Source organism: Falco biarmicus, chromosome 8 (assembly GCF_023638135.1).
Source record: "Falco biarmicus isolate bFalBia1 chromosome 8, bFalBia1.pri, whole genome shotgun sequence".
NCBI classification, from domain to species: domain Eukaryota; kingdom Metazoa; phylum Chordata; class Aves; order Falconiformes; family Falconidae; genus Falco; species Falco biarmicus.
Genome location: NC_079295.1, coordinates 18,622,343 through 18,639,923, shown reverse-complemented (window position 1 = coordinate 18,639,923; position 17,581 = coordinate 18,622,343). Strand labels below are relative to the sequence as shown.

At 39.0% G+C, this 17,581-nt stretch overlaps 2 protein-coding genes across 9 annotated transcripts in view; one reads left to right on the top strand and one right to left on the bottom strand.

The window, feature by feature from the left end:
- The window catches only part of PLEKHA3 (pleckstrin homology domain containing A3), a 30,328-nt gene that overhangs the window by 8,814 nt on the left and 3,933 nt on the right, over nucleotides 1–17,581 (top strand). For 3 of the 8 annotated variants that reach the window (XM_056349804.1, XM_056349803.1, XM_056349805.1), the window contains 2 exons: nucleotides 277–392; nucleotides 2,055–3,923. In XM_056349804.1, the coding sequence (XP_056205779.1) occupies nucleotides 277–392; nucleotides 2,055–2,182 (244 nt within the window). In that variant the 3' untranslated portion in view covers nucleotides 2,183–3,923. Of the gene's footprint in view, nucleotides 1–276; nucleotides 393–2,054; nucleotides 3,924–5,128; nucleotides 5,338–8,097; nucleotides 8,182–9,879; nucleotides 10,018–11,578; nucleotides 11,743–17,581 lie in introns of those variants that run through there. The other 5 variants (XR_008823599.1, XR_008823597.1, XR_008823598.1 and 2 more) reach the window with 4 other exon arrangements.
- Nucleotides 8,707–17,581, bottom strand: part of TTN (titin) — a 238,651-nt gene continuing 229,776 nt past the window's right edge. The window contains exons 252-255 of the mRNA XM_056349795.1: nucleotides 11,547–17,494; nucleotides 11,307–11,460; nucleotides 10,113–10,406; nucleotides 8,707–9,991 (exon numbers count right to left, since the gene is read on the bottom strand). Of these exons, the coding sequence (XP_056205770.1) occupies nucleotides 9,693–9,991; nucleotides 10,113–10,406; nucleotides 11,307–11,460; nucleotides 11,547–17,494 (6,695 nt within the window). The 3' untranslated portion in view covers nucleotides 8,707–9,692. The remainder of the gene's footprint in view (nucleotides 9,992–10,112; nucleotides 10,407–11,306; nucleotides 11,461–11,546; nucleotides 17,495–17,581) is intronic.

The following is a 17,581-nucleotide window of genomic DNA, read 5'->3' as shown; positions in this document are numbered from 1 at the left end:
TGGCAAGTTCATGACACAGAGCTTGAAATGTTAACATTCTTTTTGAGTCAGTATTTCAGATTCTCAATTTATTTTCTTCTGGATGCAAACATGGTGTTATATTTTTATTTCCATTTTCAGGCTTTCTAATTGTGAAAATAAAGTTTTTAGTTTTGTATAGTGAAAAACATCGATACTAACAGTTTAAGCACTGAAATTATTTTAAGTCTAAAGTATATTAAGTTTGGGGGGGTTGTTACAGATTTTGCTTACTAATAGATCTCATTTCTTTTGTAGGAATAATCATTCTGTAAAAGAACCAATTTCATCCCTTCACCGATTTTCACAGTGGCGCAGAAGAACATACTCAGATACAGAATTTTACAGTGATACTCCATTTGAAGATTCTCAGAGTAAGTTTGGAAGAGGGGTGGTGTTCATTTGTATTTCTCTATACAATTTATTACTCTTTTTATAGCAGCTGTTCCAGTGTTGATACCAGTATGAGGAAAAAACTTTTCCTAGTTACGCAAAGTTTTGGTTTTAAGATTCCTATATTATAACTCAAAGCATTTGTAGTTTGTGACTGACTTGTGCTGGCTTTCATTCACATTGAAAAGGATTTTGCAGCTGCAGTAGTTGTGTCAATATCAGTGGGACTGCTGGCAAGATAAAATAGAGACGTAACTAGAAAAGGTATGTTTGCATTAATAGAATCTTACGTAAATGACGTTCTGGTACGTGGTGTGGAATACTGTTTGCCACCTGCTTGTAGTCACAAAACAAATTCTCCTTTCTGTGACCCCTGTGAGTGGTGGAGGGTAATTTCTACGCAGTGCATTGTGGAAAGATGGTTCATTTTGGTGGCTGCTTGCCTTTTGTAGAGAACAGCTGTTCTGAAGGAGTGCAACCTTGGCCATGATAAATAAAACCAACCCAAAAACCTATGAAGTTATGTCATGATCAGAATATTATTCCCTCCTGATCAGATGGGCCTATAGCATTGTTAGCCAGTTCTGTGGCTTTTCCTTTTGAATCTTGTTGTCGTTTTGACTCCATCCTAACTCTGCTCAGGGAGATTTTAACTTGACTAGTTCTTCTTGACTAGTTCTGGCTTAGTCTTTCTTCCTTTTGGAGTGCCTGGTGCCTCACTTGGATTGAAAAAAAACCCTGAGGCCTGCGCATTGCTGAAACCATGTGAGCACAAAGAGGTACTAATGCTTTGCAATCTACCATGAAGCAAGTGTTCACACCTCCGCACTGTCTCCTTGCTTCTCGGATGCTTGCATGTTGCAGGGTAACCGCCTCTTTCACCTTGCACATCTGCCAGCAGCATAGGGTATGCTGGCATGTATCCCAAGCTCACAGAATTAGGTTAGAACCTATTTTGTGTCCCATTGCTAATGTGGGTGCACATCAATTTCACCTGCTGTTATGCAAGGCTTTTGTTGTTACCAGCTGGACTTTCTGGTGTTGGTTGCCCAGTCTCGACTGCTTTCAGGACTGCTCAGAAGAGTGTTTGTCTTGTGTCTTTCTGCTAATACCAGGCTTTTTTTTGTTCCTTACTACATAGCTCTAGTTTCTAGCTCAGTTTCTCTGTTTTTTTTGTTTTCTTACGCTGTTAGAAGCTCCCTCTGATACCTTCCAGTTATCTTAGTCCTTTCTCTTTCCTGTCAGGTAGCCTAGCCATACCGAAGTTGCAGTAAGTCATCCATTTCATTTTAATAACGGAAAATGTTTTAGTTAAATGCTTACCAATACATCAGTCTTTTTTAAGAAAACACAAGTTGATATGTTCCTTATACAGAATATATCTGCACCTCACAGATTACAGTCCTTTTATAATGTAAAAATCATTGTGTATTAAAAAATAATTACTTGATTTATACTAGCTGAATGAACGTTTTTCATATCCATCATTCCTTGGGCATGATATTCATTGAAATCTTTTCAGGAAAAGTCCAGACTAATTATGCTTATGGTTGCTTATATATAGGAAATAGCAAAAAAACCCCTGACAGACTCTGTGAGTTTTTTTGGGGTTGAAAATTAAATACTTACTGATATCTTTGTAGGATCTGCTCACTGTTCCAGAAGTGCTGTCAATGGAGATCTGGTATCATCAACCATTCCTGAAGAAAATAGATCAGTATCAAATGAAAGATCTGAACTGGAAGAGACTCTTTCATCCTTTTCTTCCTGAAGAAAGTACTCAATTTTCTATAAATAATGCTATGCAAAAGCTGCTGTAATTATACTGTTGTTATAGGAAGTAGTCATTTCCCTTTTTAGAAGGATTTCTCTGCACTTTATAGAATTACATAAAAACTATCTTTGAAGTGTATTTTATCTTTATATAGTTTATTTGCGAGAGTATTTTCCTAATATTTCATAGTTTGAATGTGCATTTTTTTGGAACAAATGATGGCTTAACAGATAAGCATCCACATTTGTAAATGTAGCTCTTTTTAAAAAGTGTGAAGGTATAACTGATACATTAGTAAACCTGCAGGTTATAAACTTCAGCAAAAAGGTTTCATTTTTTTTGCGAAAATGCACCTTGTGCCATGGGCCTTGTGGTCATTTGTCACCAGGAGCTGTGATTAGCCCTGCAGTGGCTTTTTTTAGCCTGTGTAAGGGCTGTGGGCATGGGCACCAGTGGGTCTACTCGAGCAGCTTGACAGTAATTGACATTGCCTTCTTTAAAAACACAAGGATATACATAATCCGGTCCTTATTTTTAGCCAATGAAAGTAGAAGTATTTAGTGTATTTTTCTAAACAAATGTATAAAAATAACTTAATATGAAGCATTTGTACCAAACATTGGATATTTAATAGTTTTTATTTATTTATTCTTTTTTGCATCAAAAATTTCTACCTACTTTCACTACTAAAGATCTAAAGATCTACTAAAGGCTTCAAAATGTGCATAAATTGTTTCTGGGGTGTGTAGCATCACAAGTAGCTAATGCAGCACTGTTAAAGATTTACTCTGCTCACTTAAGAAGCATTTTTAGCTAAGTATTATAGAAGCAAGAGCTGAAATATTAGACCATTAAGCTGCTGTTGTAATGAATATTTGTATCTATACATATTTTATTTATGACATATTTATACAAAAGGGAGCTTCTGTTTTTGCAACTCCTTTATATTATTTGAGAATGGCATACACCAGGAGATGGATTCTGCTCTCAGTTACATCAGTGTAAATTTGCATTAAGTGTAAGTGAGATCGGAGTTTGACTCTTTAATTAATGAGTGATATAGTATAACAGTGCCTACTAGCACCTTGGTCCATAAGGTTGTTAGTGTTAGCATTGTAAGCTTTTGGAGATTTTTGGGGTATTAATTTAGGGATAAACTTGGTCTATAAAGTCTTAGCTGTAGAGCACTTTAAGCAAGCCATTTAATGTTCTTGATTTACACAATTGCTAGATAAATGTACAGGGTTTTTTGCATTCGAGCACATACCAAAATCTGTTTTTATAATCAAATATTCTTTAATTTGGTTTAACTAGTCTTCCTTTTGTGTATATGAATAATTTGGTGTTTTTGAAGCAGGCTGGAAAGGACAGATGTGAATGGAGTGGAAGTTTTCCTTTTAAGTTTCTGGATTGTTGATTTATCTAAATCAAAATAGGTCCAAATGTTGAGGAAAAACATATGAGCTGTTGCCCATATATAAAATACCAGTCTATAAGCCATTAAGTAAGGGTCAAATGGAGTGGAATGGTTTGTACAGGTCAAGTTATTTGTGGATACCAGCTCAGACCTGTCATTTGTGCTGTTCTGTCAGTTTTCATGCAGCTAGCATTTGCGTATGCATATCAGCCACACATGTGCTTGTACGTTGTTTTTCCTGAATGTTTGCTTTAATGTATTCTGTATGACACTTAGAACAATTGTAAAAACAAGTATTAAAAAAGATGTTCAGACAAGAAACTGCAAATTGCAATGAGTGTGTCTTGGATTATATGCTGTCTTAGATCTGCTTTTTGAAATGTCACTGAGGTTTCTGCCGGTTTGTACAGTGTTAAATACATGTCACATTAACAAGTATCTTTTTCTGGCTTTCAGCTGCTACAGAGGGGATAGTTTGGACTCCACATTGTGCAGAAAAACCTCTGCGACTTATCAGTGCATATAGTAGTAAATAATGATTTACCACTACATAGATTATAATGTTCAGTCAAAAGTTGTAATGATTAGATTCAGGCGCAGAGTTTGCATATAATTACTTCAGCACCATTTTGGGTTTCTAAACGTCACTAAATCTGGAATGATGGCTTTGTATGTACATAACATGTTCCTGGTAAAGTTAAATCGGACTTTTTATATATACCTGTGCCAAACTGTGGCAGAAGTCCTAAAGTACCATCTTCACTGATTCTGTTATAATACATGCCGTCATACTTCTGGCATCTGGAGCTAAGGCGGCATTTCTGAAAATGATGCTTAGCTGGCTGAATCACAGTGATCCATGTGTAGTAAGACTTAAAGAAATCTGGATGCTCTTAGATTTTTCCTTTCCAATTCAGGGAATAGCTTACCAGGAATGCCTAATTGCATCATTATTCTTTTTGGTGGAGAGTGGGAGCTGAACCTCAACACAGAATGTGTAATTAGTACTTCTAAACCAATTCAATTTTTAAAATAGTATTTATCACTTAAAGAATACAAGCATACTACATATATTTGGGTGAAAAATGGTAACGTCTAATTATGGAGTTGTATCTCTGAACTCTCTTGACATTCTTGACATCAGATAATTAGAAATGGAACATGCTTAAATGGCTTACTAGCTTGTACTATAAAGAATTAATAATCAAACAGTTGATTTGGAGATTTGTCAGAGATTACTGAGATTACAACATTCAGGGGCTTTAAACTTGTGAAAATTAATCTTTGGGCTAGGAATACTTCAGAGGTTGCTTCTGCATAAAAAAAAAAATATTTAAAAATTGAAATCACAGCTCTTTGTGTTAGGGTTATTTTCACAAACTATAAACTTGAGTTTTGCTTGCTATGCCACCACAAGTTTAAGTATTGCATAGCTGTTGTTCCTGCTGGTCTAAGTTTATCTTTTTAGAGTTATAATACCTGAATGAAGTAAACGTCTGTGTCTGAGAATTTGACTTTTTTTTTAGATGTTCCTCATTAACGTGCTTTAAAAGACTTAATGTGAAACCTGCCTGTTATAGCTGTTTCTTGACTGCTTTGAGGGCTGAACCTAAGAATTCCAGATCTAGAAGAGAAAGTTACTCTTTGAAGGGGATTTATGTAGAACCTGGATGCCCAAATCCACAGCTGCCATCCTGAAGACCTCTAGTTGTTTAACACTGAGGACCAAAGGACGGTACCAATGTTTATTTCACTTGTAAAGCTTCCCCAGGTAACTGCAACTGTGTACAAACATCCTGAAATGTGCTGCTGTCTTGGAAGGCCGTGGCGGCCCCTTAGCAGCTACCTTAAGCAGTGAACTAAGATTTGGAAGCTAGGCAGTCCCCTGCCTGTTCAGTGGGGGGACCACTGCTTCACTGGCTTTGCAAAGGATGTCCAACACGCTAATGTGAGAAAGCCGATAGACTAATGGCCTGTACTTCAAAACATTCTAAAAGAAGTGCTTTACCTCTGCATTTCCCATTGTGTATGGACAGTAGTGATTAGAAGGTGCTATTTAGGTGTTTTGTTTACTATTTTGATATTAGTTAAGTCTTGATGAACAATCGAGAACGTTTGGCAGGTGCATGTATACCCATAGCCATACCCTGACTGTTCTAACCAGCACATGTAGAGGAGAGAAGGCTAAACATGAGAGCACAACTGTATCTTATGGATGTGTTGGGGGCGGGGGGAAAAGGCAGGCTTCCTTCAGCTTTTTCAAAGGGGCAGGTAAACAGGCATCTCCAAGATTTTCAGTTATAGATGTCAAAGTCAATACTTTAAATCCTGTTGAGGGACAGCATTCAAAGAGCGTTTCCTCCTTTTTCCAGTGTTTTATATACTCTTGTGATAAATACTGCTTTGGCTGCTTCTGTGTCTTCCCTTTCTCAATGCACTCTGCAGGCTGCCTAGGCATTTTCTGCGAAGTCTGGGTGACAGTTGCAGAAGCAGGTTGTAATTACTGTACGTGAATCTGACTCTTACTTTTCTATGCACTGACTGTCATTTTCTGACATGTCAGAGTACCTTGTTTTTTCTGTCATCCTTTCGCCTTTGTACTGCTGCTATTAGTACTGTGGCATGTTCCAGTGTGGGGAATGACTGAATGATTTATTTTTGACTGTTATGCTTTTTTTTTTTTTTTTTTAGTAGACATTAAGTATTCTGATTTTTTTCTTTTTTTTTTAAATCCAAGCTGTAGAACAGTATCATCTTCAAAAAGAGGGAAGGAAAAAGCCCAACTAGAGATGTTTTATCAGAGATGGAGATTTTTGTGTTCTGTTCATATAATTTTCTCCCCTTGAAGGGAAAAGTCATTGAAAGTGGAAACAATGGTAAAAATTGAAATGCAATGGTAGAACTAGGGTTTCTCGTCTGTTAGCAGTAAAATGAATCTCTCAGTGTTATCATAGCTGTCCACCATCACAGTTATTTTTCTCAAGCTGTGAGATGTAAAATGTTAGAAGAGAATGTATAGCCCTATAATAGAATTTATATAGCAGCTCACAGAGCTTTGTTAAAGTTTTTCCTTACGCTGCAGGACCCAGGAAACATGAGGTCCAAATGCTGTCACACACCTGTTGGTGGTAGGATATTTTTCTGAACTTCGTCCTATGGTGCAATAGATTTTATCTTTAAAGAGAGAAAGTATCAGCTTGTACTTTTAAAAATCTGAATATTCAACTTGAACATGATAAGCAAATAATTTTAAATGTTCCCTGCTCATTTGATGTTTATTTTCTATCCAGAGACTGCTTAATCTGTTGTCTTGAGAAGTGTTACTGTTTAGGGAATGGGTTCTGTGAAACTGAATTTGGAAGCTTTAGGTTGTGACTTTGTCGATGTCACTCTATATTGGCATGCACTTAGCAGTCCTGTGAAACAGCACTGCTCAGCAGGTTGGCGTGTAAAGTTACCTATTAAAGCTGTGTTTCAGCAAAGTCAGTGAATACTGTAAACCCTATTTTTAGGCATGTGAGTGACTCAACTCATCCATTTAAAGCTAGATGCACTTGCAGAGTTGGGCCAGAGAGGTACAGGCATAGTGAACTTGCACTGCCACACCTCTTGTTTAAGTAAATATGTTCAGTAGAGGTGATGGAGACAGAGTTTCCAGTAGCATTTGTGGAGAACAGTCCATGCTTAAATCTGCAGATGCTGTCTGTCACTATATATAACTTCCTGCTGAGACATTTTTAGTGTTAATTTTATTATGTGCCTGTGTACACGTGTTAGTTGTTGGTTAAACAAGACTGTACCTATGTGGGTTTGTCTTGTATTGAGTTTCTTGGTTTGTTTTGGTTTTTTTTTTTTTTTTTAACATCTACTGGAATTAGAATGAGAAGCTTTCTTGAGGTTTTGGTTTTATCTTTGAGTACTTTAAATAGTGAAATAATTTTTTACCTCATGTTAATTATTCTTTTTTACTTTCCTCCCTAAGGAAGAAATACCACACACCCTTGAGTCTTTCATCTTTATGATTTTTTTTCTAAATGTTCCTGGATCTGTCACTGGAAAAAGTCTGGATCTTGTCCGGACCCAAACCTTTGCTCTTCTGAAATCCTTATTTTTACTTTAGTCCTTGTTCCATCCCCATTTATTAGCTTTCCTGCATCATTTAGATACCTAGTGGTTGGTAAGTATAGAGGTTTGTAGGAAATTATAGTAGGCTACTTTTTTTTTATAGACATATTTTTGGGAATAGATTTTTAAAGATATGCTACCTGCTTTACTACTTCTGACAAACTCTTTTGTAATGGTGGTAGTAGTATGCTGGGAGTCATAGTGATACGTAGTGTTGCTAACTAAGGCCCCTGCTCCACTTGGGAGAATTTTACAGCCCCTGAGGCAGTGTTTCATTGCTGAGTATGTTTGTTCTCAAGCTTTTTCTGCTGACCAGAGTGAAATCTAGGAGCTGAGTTGCTCCTTTGACCTTGATACTCTTTTTCCATAGGTAACCAAAACTGTGACCTGCCTGCATGGGATTTCTGTTTTCCCCCCTGCCCCCAGAGTGTGAAGACAGGCTTTGCTCCTATAGGTATGTCAGCTGACTTGAGGGATGGGGAACTGATGGGGCATGGGCCTTTAATCACTTATGGGAGGAGACAACCTGTAGGTACAGGCAGTTAGGGTCTACCAGTCTATACCAGTTGCAGCTGCCAAAAAAAGGAAGCGATAGCTGGGTTTCCTGGAGGCAGGTTTTAACCCCTTGCAGCAGAGACCAGCTATAAAGAAGAGAGATTAGCAATTTATCCACATAAGGTGTAGTGGAAATTCACTTACCAGAGGAATGGTAACTGCATAATGCTTAGGCATGTGCTACTAGAGTTTATCCTTTGTCGATGAAGAACCTATAATGATATTTTTTTTTTTCAGTCTTGTCTTTAAGGCAGACTTTTCTGATGGTCAGGCTGTTTCTGATAGATGGCTGGATTTTCAACAACTACCTGACTTACACTGGAGAACTGCATTTCTACCTAGTCTTTTCTTTCAGTAGCTTTTTCTGTAGTGTAGTACAGGAGCTGTAAAAACAGAGTGTAATAAATAAATAAAAGGAGTCAGGTTTTATGGTGCAGAAAGCATGCTTTATTTCAAATGAACAATTCTATCTCAAGGAGGTTCAACAGCTAACAAGATTTATTACTACATTAGGAGAACTAAAGCGAATTGAAGTGCAGGGCGGTATTTGATGTTGTAACAACAGTTTGTTTTCAAACTGCGGTTCATTGCTTAGTTGCCCAGAAGTGACTACTGGATATCTAATACTACCACACAAACTCAATCACTGCACCCTACGAACCTCCAAGAGGAGGTACTGCTGCTGCACTTGAGTACCTAAATAGCCTTGTTGATTAAGGGGATGGCCAGGTGATGTTACTTTTTTAAAGCTATTCAGGCAGTCAATATGTCAGAAACAGTACACAGGCAGTGGGTGAACAAAGTGCTGGCCGCTTGCACCTTGTCCAAAAGTTGTCAGTCAGGTATGGAAGTTATGACATAATCAGATCAATGTAAAACATTAAAGCAATGCTTACAGGAGGGTAATTGCAAACATCACCAATGCCTTACATTTCTGATTCAACATAAATATTTGTGCATGTATGAAATACTATGCACAGTATCATCTCTTAGGTGTAGGTAATCTTCAACAGGGAGCCTCTCTACCTGTTGAGGCATTCTTAGACATCAACAATGAGTTGAGGCGCAAAAATTAGTTAAATGTTGAGCAGGGTAGTCATTTGCTAAGAAACTTTCTCCTACCAACTGTTAGTTCCAAAAGTTACGTTTCAAAATGTCATAAAATAAATGGTACAAAACTTTATAACCGTTAACTTCGGCTATATACAGTATGTACATGTCAGTGAAAAAAGTGTTCAAAATTCTTAAGGCCAATAATGACTATAAGTCATAATGTATAGCTTTGGACTTTGTCTCATTCAGGTAGGTACAAAAATATTTTTTTTTTTTTTATATTTACAGATCAGATATTTCAGTCCATATATGAATCACTTGTAAAAAGACAAGTGTAAATAATACAGCTTAAGCTCTCTAAATTGATCGAATATTAATATTCACAGTGGCAGAATCTGTACCAAATTCATTTCCTAAATTTAGGGTATAAAGTCCACCGTCGTTCTTCTGGACATCCATGATGATCAGGGTGGTTAGATCTTCACTGGTTTCAATGTGGAATCTGCCTTGCTGGTCCTGACTGGTAATTTTTCTCCCTCTGCAGTACCATGTTATTTCAGGAGCAGGTTCACCAGAAAAGGCACAAGATAGTGTGAGAACTTTTCCTTCATCAATGCTGATATCGGAGGGGAGAGCTTCAATTTTGGGAGGTACTCCTTTACAAAACAGAAAAAATACCAAGTTAGTCTGTTTCCACTAAGCCATGCAGCAGGTTTGCTCTGAGGACTACTTCAGGATATCTGAAGCATTAACTCTACCAGTAATTGTATTGCTCACCTCTCAGACCCGATTTAAGCATTTTACTAGTTGAACTCTCCAGTTGAGCCATACTAGATTTCCCCATAATACTGCTGGAGCTCATCTCTACAAAGGATTCTTGCATGGAGGACATGCTTTTGGCAGACATGCTTGCAAATTTCATTTCAGTCATGCTGCTACTGCTGAAACTGCTGAATGAAGCCTCTTGTTTAGAAGAAGCCATTTGAAAGGACTGGGAAGAAAAACTTCCGTGCATGCTTGCGTCGCCACTTGTCTTCAATACTACCTCTTTTGGAGGTTCTTCAATTAGAGCTGAGGAGCATTGCAAACATAGAAGGAAAAACCGATAACGTCACATTAACAAAATCATGCAGTTCTGTATGGTTAATTTTACAGAAATGAAGAGACAGCATAGTTTGCTTTCAATGGAAAGCTGCAGTGGAGTATAAAATTGTTTACAATTTTTTTTTGTAAACATTATTTTGGTTACATTTGATTCAAGATGTCCAAATCACAAACAGTAATTTTTAAATGAAACTGTTATTAGTATGTATGAGCTTGAAGGGAAAGCATACTTAAGAAGAAATAGGTCATCCCACAGCATTTCCTATTAGAACCATTACTAGAATTAGACACTGTAGAAGTTTTGAAACATTTTCAAGTCTTACAAGCATGGTATAGGAAGGTCTGTATTTCACTGCATTGTTCTGTAGCTATAAAAGGCAACAGAAAAGCTCAATCACTGCAGCTTTCTTTTAAACCTAAGCACAGTCGTACCAGCAAATCATAGCAACCCCTTGATGCTAGGAACTGGGAAATAGTACAGCCAATAAAATATTAAACCCAGTTCAGCTATGGCTAAATTGCTATAAAAAAAATTAACTGTGTTTTATTGGAAAAGATTCTGCTAGTTATTGAGGAGTAATTGCCAGCATCAAGGTCTTAATGCAGTCATCCTAGAAGGAATGCTCATAGCCTTCTGTTAACATGCATCTATTGAAGTAAAACAGCATCTGTGTGCTCCTCGGTGGGTGTTATAAAGATTTCTAATGCTGTTTTAGTACTGTATATATAACATACAAAAGAAATAGGAACTTGTTAAAATACTTAAATCAACATTACCAGTAGCTTTTCTCTTAAGTCACTTTAGTAGACACACTACAGCAAGAAGTTGTGATTAGTCTGAACCCAAGACTCTGAGAACAAACTTACGGAGTACAGTCAAAGATGCTGTAGCAGAGCACTGCCCATGGTAGTTTTTTGCTTTGACTGTATATTTTCCAGTGTCATTCACTGCTGCATTTCGAATCTCAAGAGAATATATGTTTTTAGAGCGTGTTACTCTGATGTGCGATGAAACAGCAATCTGAGGAGGGGAAAAAAATGTTTAATTAAGATCAGTTTTATGAATAATTCTATTTTTTCAAATAAATATATTAAATAAATACTTACAGGTTGATTATTCTTAAACCACTCAATTTCAGGAGAAGGATCCCCAGCAACTTCACAGGTGAACAATACATCTTGTCCTTCATTGACGTTTTGAGACTTAGGCTGTGTGATAAATGCTGGTTCGTTGGAGCGCTCTTTAGAAAAGGTCAGAACATACTGGCATTTAATAATGCCTTCATCAGTTTTACCCTCACAGGTAAGTATACCTTCATCTTTATTACTGGCCTTTTTGATAGTTAGTGTGTGATCACTTCCAGAAACACCATATCTGTAATCATCTGAATTTCTCAGCTCCATTCCATTCAGCACCCATTTTACTTCAGAGGCACCAGGAATGTTGGCTTTCAACGTCACTTTCTGCCCTTCGGACACTGTCATTTTAGTTGAAGAAGCTTTAATTTCTGCTTTCAATTGTTTCACATCTTCAGTAGCAACTGACTTTTTAATGACTTCTTGAACTGCTGCTTTTTCTTCAGTTGCCGCTGCTGATTTCTTCTGAGCAGCAACTGTAAGCACCTCATCTTCTTTCCGAACTGATTTATGACTTTCAGACACACCTCTTACCTGGGAATGTATATTTTTAAATACTTGGCCAGTAAACTGGAAGTTAGTTTTTGAAACGCCTCCTTCCCCAATAACTTCACAGGTGTATTCTCCTTTATCAGATTCCACAAGATCATGGATTTTGAGCTCATAGGTGCCATCTGCTGCATAATGAAGCTTGAAACGATGGTTTTCTTTCAGTTTTTTGCCATCCTTATACCAAGCCACTTCTCTGACACTTAAAACACTGCTTTCAACTGCACAGGATAACTTTACCGTATCTCCAAGAGCTTCTGCTTTCAGATGCTGTTTTATCTTTGGTGGAGAAGCAGCTGGTAATTTTACTTTCTCTGCTGGTGCTGTTTTGTCTCCAGGTGGTGACTTTGCTTTTGGGGGACCACTGATGGGTTCAGGAGATTTCACTCGTTTAGGAGACTTAACTGGTTCTGGCGACTTTACACGAGGCTCAGGAGATTTGATTGTTTGAGGTGATGTAATTGTTTTTTCTGGAATTTTTGTTCTTTGAATGGTCAAAGTAAAATGTGCTTCCTGTCTTCCTTCAGAGTTTTCTACCACAACAGTGTAACTTCCTTCATCTGACATCTGGACCATAGAAATTTCAAAGGTAGACTTGTACTGTGTTCGTGTTACTTGGAAGCGCCTCGAAGAAACAATGGGTTGACCTGCGTGGAACCATGTTATCATTGGTGCTGGTTCACCATCAACATCACAGGAGAATCTTGCAGTCTCCCCTTCAGAAACGGTGATTGACCGTGGCTTTGTAAGGATGGTTGCTGGTAGAGTGCTTTTAAATGCCTTGTGTACAGTCCTTTCTTCCAATGATTTTTCTTCAGCTGCAGTGATTTTTTCTTCAGAAGCAGCATAGTGTTCATATGATAACAGTGATTCTCTTGTTGCTGACATTTCTGATTTGACCTCTCTCACCGAGGAACTTGCTTCTGTGGCAGATGCTTTCTTAAATGAGGAGAATGCGTATGCCTCTGTTTTTGTCAAGTCAGGTAGAATTGGCCTTGGTACTTCTTCATCTCTCCGCTGGGAAGAGTATGTAGTGTAATCTCCTCCAGTAACATCTAGTGTTGCATAATCAGAGCATTCACCTTTGTAGTTTGTGCATACAGCTCGGTATGTTCCACTGTCATCAATGTGGCAGTCGAGTATCTCCAGCGTTAGTACACCGCTGGTGTTAGTAAAATGTATCTTACGGCTCTCCTGGAGCTCAATACCGTTATGGTACCACTTCACTTCAGCAGTTGGTTTTGACTGGACATTTAGAATGAACCTGGTATTATGGCCACATGGTACCCGGTGTGAGCGCATTCTCAGGGTAATGCGAGGAGCGTGGTCAAGGGTGAAAGGCTGCTGAGTCAGAACTTCGTATTGCCTTTCCATAGTTTTCTGAGTTTTCAAAGCAGATTTCATGGACTCATATCTAGAAAATATATCAAATCTTGCCATCCTCTCAAACCGAGAGAGCGATCTTTCACTAGAAACTGGGCTAGGTGAGCGTGGTCGAGTTCTCTCTGGTGTTGGGGATCTTCTCTCACTTTCTTCAGGAGGCCGTGAGCGAGGTCGAATTAATTCAGATACAGGACGCATCAACTCAATGTAAGTTGGAGAAAGAGATCTTCTTCTTCTTAGTAATCTAGAGGGAGGTGAAAATTCCCTGTGAACCTGTTGCACCATTTCTATTTCTTCTTCTTCTTCTGATGTGATCTCAGTTACTGCTCTTTCCCTCCTTCTCCTGAGTCTCTTCTTTTCCTCCTCTGCCATATATTCAAGCTCACTCCTGTATTCAGAAAGTCGTTGAACAGTGCCAACAGGACGGAGCAATTCTTCATCCTCTCTTTCATCCATTATTCTTTGCTTTTGTTTAGGTGGTCTGTAGGCAGCCCTGTCGTGGCGCTGACGAAGCTCAGCATAGCGTGCGCTGGTGTCAGCTTTAGTGGGGATGTGATAGCTTGAATACCTCAGCTCTTTTTTCCTTTCTTCCTCTGAACTGACCTGTGCTCCTGCAGCGGAATACCGAAGGGCAGACAGTTCAAAGCGTGGGGGGCTTCTGCTTGGTGGGGAGGCGGAAAAGCCTAACTCCAGCTCTTCTTCAAGGCGCAGTCTTTCCTCTTCAGTTCTCTTCATGGCTAAATAGTCATCAATAGGCAGGAGTAGTTCCTCATCTGACAAGTCACCAAGTGATCGCCTTCTTGGTCTATAGTAGTATTCATAGTCTGGCGATGGGGTACGCCGACGTGCAGGTCTCACAGTTTCAAGATCATCTTGTGTGAGCTTTGGTATGCGCCATTTAGGCTTATACTGATCAGAAATGCGTGGTAGTGGCATCACATAGAATTGCTCCCACCTGGAAAGACGTATGCGCTTCTGGCGTTTCTGAACAGTTCTCTCAAGTTTTCCTGGCATTTCATACTGGTCTCGCAGTCTCTTGTACCACTTCATGTCGGACAGAGGGACAAAGTGTTTAATACTCTGGTCTTCTTCAAGAGTAGTGCGCACATGTTTGCGAGGCTCTGGGACCTCATATGGCATACGAAGTCTTCTTTCTTCTTTCTTTTCTTCTTTCTTAATTTCATATTCACCTTTGACAGTCTTAGTGCTAACAGCTGGTTTATATAAGATAGCAGCTTCTCTGAGAGCCTCTTGTGCAGTTTGTGTCAGTGGAACAGCTTCAACCCCAGAAAGGATTTCTGCCATTCGTAAGGTCTTGTCTATTTGCCTCTGTACGTGCTTCTCCCGCTCTTCTTCAGTCTTGTACTCACGCTTGACGTATTTCAAACGCTCAACTTTTAGATAAGCCTGACAGCTTGTTGATCCAGCGCTGTTTGTAGCAGTAACTCTGTAATAACCACTGTCTTCTGGTAAAGTATCTCTGATATGCAAAGCATAATAATCTAAACCTTCATGAACTATATCAAAGTTAGGACCAAAGGACAGAGGTTGACCATCTTTCTCCCATTTCAGCGTTGGTTTTGGTACACCAGATACCCTGATCTCAAAACTGACGCTTTGGCCTTCTTGACATTCAGCATTTGCCAGCAGTCTTTTAAACATGGGCCTTAGCGTGGCATCTGCTGGAGGTGGATGCGGAATCACAGTCAGCTTAGCTTTGCAGCTGTCTTCGCCATATTTATTGCGTGCCACAATACTGTATTCAGCATCATCCTCTTCAGTGACGTTATTGATGACAAGTTGATAAAGACCCTTGTCTGATTCAAAAGCATACTTCTTGTCATCATCACCAGGTTTGATTTTCTGGCCTGATTTGAACCATGTTAAGCGAGGTTCTGGGTGAACTGTTATAGTTACTCCAAACCTGACATTTTCTCCAATGTATGCAGTGCGGTTATACAAAGGCAAAGTAAATTCTGGTGGACGCTCCAACAGTCTCATAGCATCAACCCGTCTTTTCACTTTCCTAACAGTCCTGCATCTGTAGTGCTCTGAAATTTCTCTCACACCTTTAACAAAAAGTTCTGCATAAGAGCTGTCTTCACCATAGTCATTTACTACCTTGCATCTGTAGGTACCATCATCAGATTTAGAAACATCTTTGACATACATGGTTGCCACACCTTCTTCGTATTTGATTTCATATTTCTCATTGCTTTCTAATTGCCTCATACCAAAGTACCATGTGACTTGTGTGGATTGATCATAGTTTTCAATCCTACACACATATTTGGCATGCCCTCCTTCTTCTGTAACGTTATGCTTTATCTGCCCAGCAATGGGACCAATGTCTATTGGTGCAACTTTAACTTTAGCCACCGTTATGCCCTTCTGAGATCTGATTGCACCTCCACAGGAAATGCGGGCTACAGACACAACTGTGTTCCACTCCTTCTTTACTAAAGTTTGGTAGTAACGCCTGTGCCTCAAGGTCTTGATGGCTTTAGTGCTGGTCTTTTCTGTCTGCTGTTTTAGCCACACATGGTTAAGTGCTTCAGCAGCTGTCATCCGAGCTTTCCTTTCCTTAACTAGCAGGCGATCAATGAAGTCCATGGCCTCAATGCTTATGTCTTTGAATGCTTCATCATCAAAGTTGTATTCAGCATTTAGAATATTTTCAATAACTTGTTGGTTTGTTTCAGCAATGAAGGGATTAATGCCACTGAGAAGTATATATGTTAGAGCACCAACTGACCACATATCAGTAGCTGTGCTGACTAAATCGTGATGATGTACTTCAGGTGCATAATATTCAGGAGAAGTGAACTGGAGTCTAAAGCTATCTCCAGGCTTCAGTTGTCTGGCTTGACCAAATTCAACAATTTTAACTACAGAGCTTCTTCTTGTGAAGTAAATAATATTGTCTGGTTTAATATCAAAATGTCCAATGCTGTGGCGATGTAAAAATTCTAGTGCATCACAGACCTGGCGTACGTAACTTACTATTTCTCTTTCATTAAGTTCAAATGAAGGTGTGCTGATTCTTTCAAAGATGTCAACTCCAGAAATGAATTCAAAGATCATGACCAATTCTTCTAGGCTCTCAAATGATTCATGAAGATACAGGATGTTTCGGTGCCTAGCAATGTTTAAAATGGAAATTTCTTTCTTTACCAAAACTTGGTCAGCACCCTTTACTTTGACAAACTTGGCCAGGTAAGTCTTTTTCGAAACTGCCTCAACACAGCGGTGTGCAATGCCAAACTGCCCACGTCCAAGCTCTTCTGCAATCATGTATTTGTCATAGAGTTCCTTTGTAGAATAGTGAGCTGCTTTAACTGTGGTGACTTCTCTGGTCTCATCTACTTCTTCATCATAGTTCATTACTCTGGTCTTATCTTCCTTTGTTATAATTGGATCAGTAGGTTCAGAAGGCTGGCTTTGGCCAAACTTGTTTTCTGCAATTACACGGAACTGGTAGGTGGTCTTGCCAAATAGGTTCACCACTGTGTATCGTGTATCGCGAGCTTGTGCAACACGAATCCATCGCTCTGCTGTTGTAGCACGTTTCTCAATAATGTAGTTTATGATTCTGCTTCCTCCATCGGTAGCTGGTTCATTCCAGGTTAAGTTGACTGAATCCCTTGAAATGTCAGTTACCTTCAGCCCTCTTGGTGGATCAGGCACATCAGCCACATCTAATTCAACTGTTTTTTGATCGATTCCAAATCTGTTTTTGGCACAAACAACGTAAAACCCTGCATCTTTTCTGTCAACACCGTTTGGGAAAACAAGGGATGTGAATGATCGTGTAACAATGACTTGGTAGTGTCCATTAGTATCAATGAGGTCCTGTCCCTTCTGCCATGTGATGACAGGATGAGGCTTGCCACTGAATGGAATCTTGATGCTCACTACTTCCCCTCGGAGGGCATGAACAGCTCCCATGCCTTCCAGGTTTTTGGGCAAGTGAATCTTTGCAGGAACTGGAATAGAAAGAGGAAGAACAACAGCACATGACCAAAAGCACATAAGAGCAGCACCAATAGTCTAAATATTCAAAGCTTAAAAAT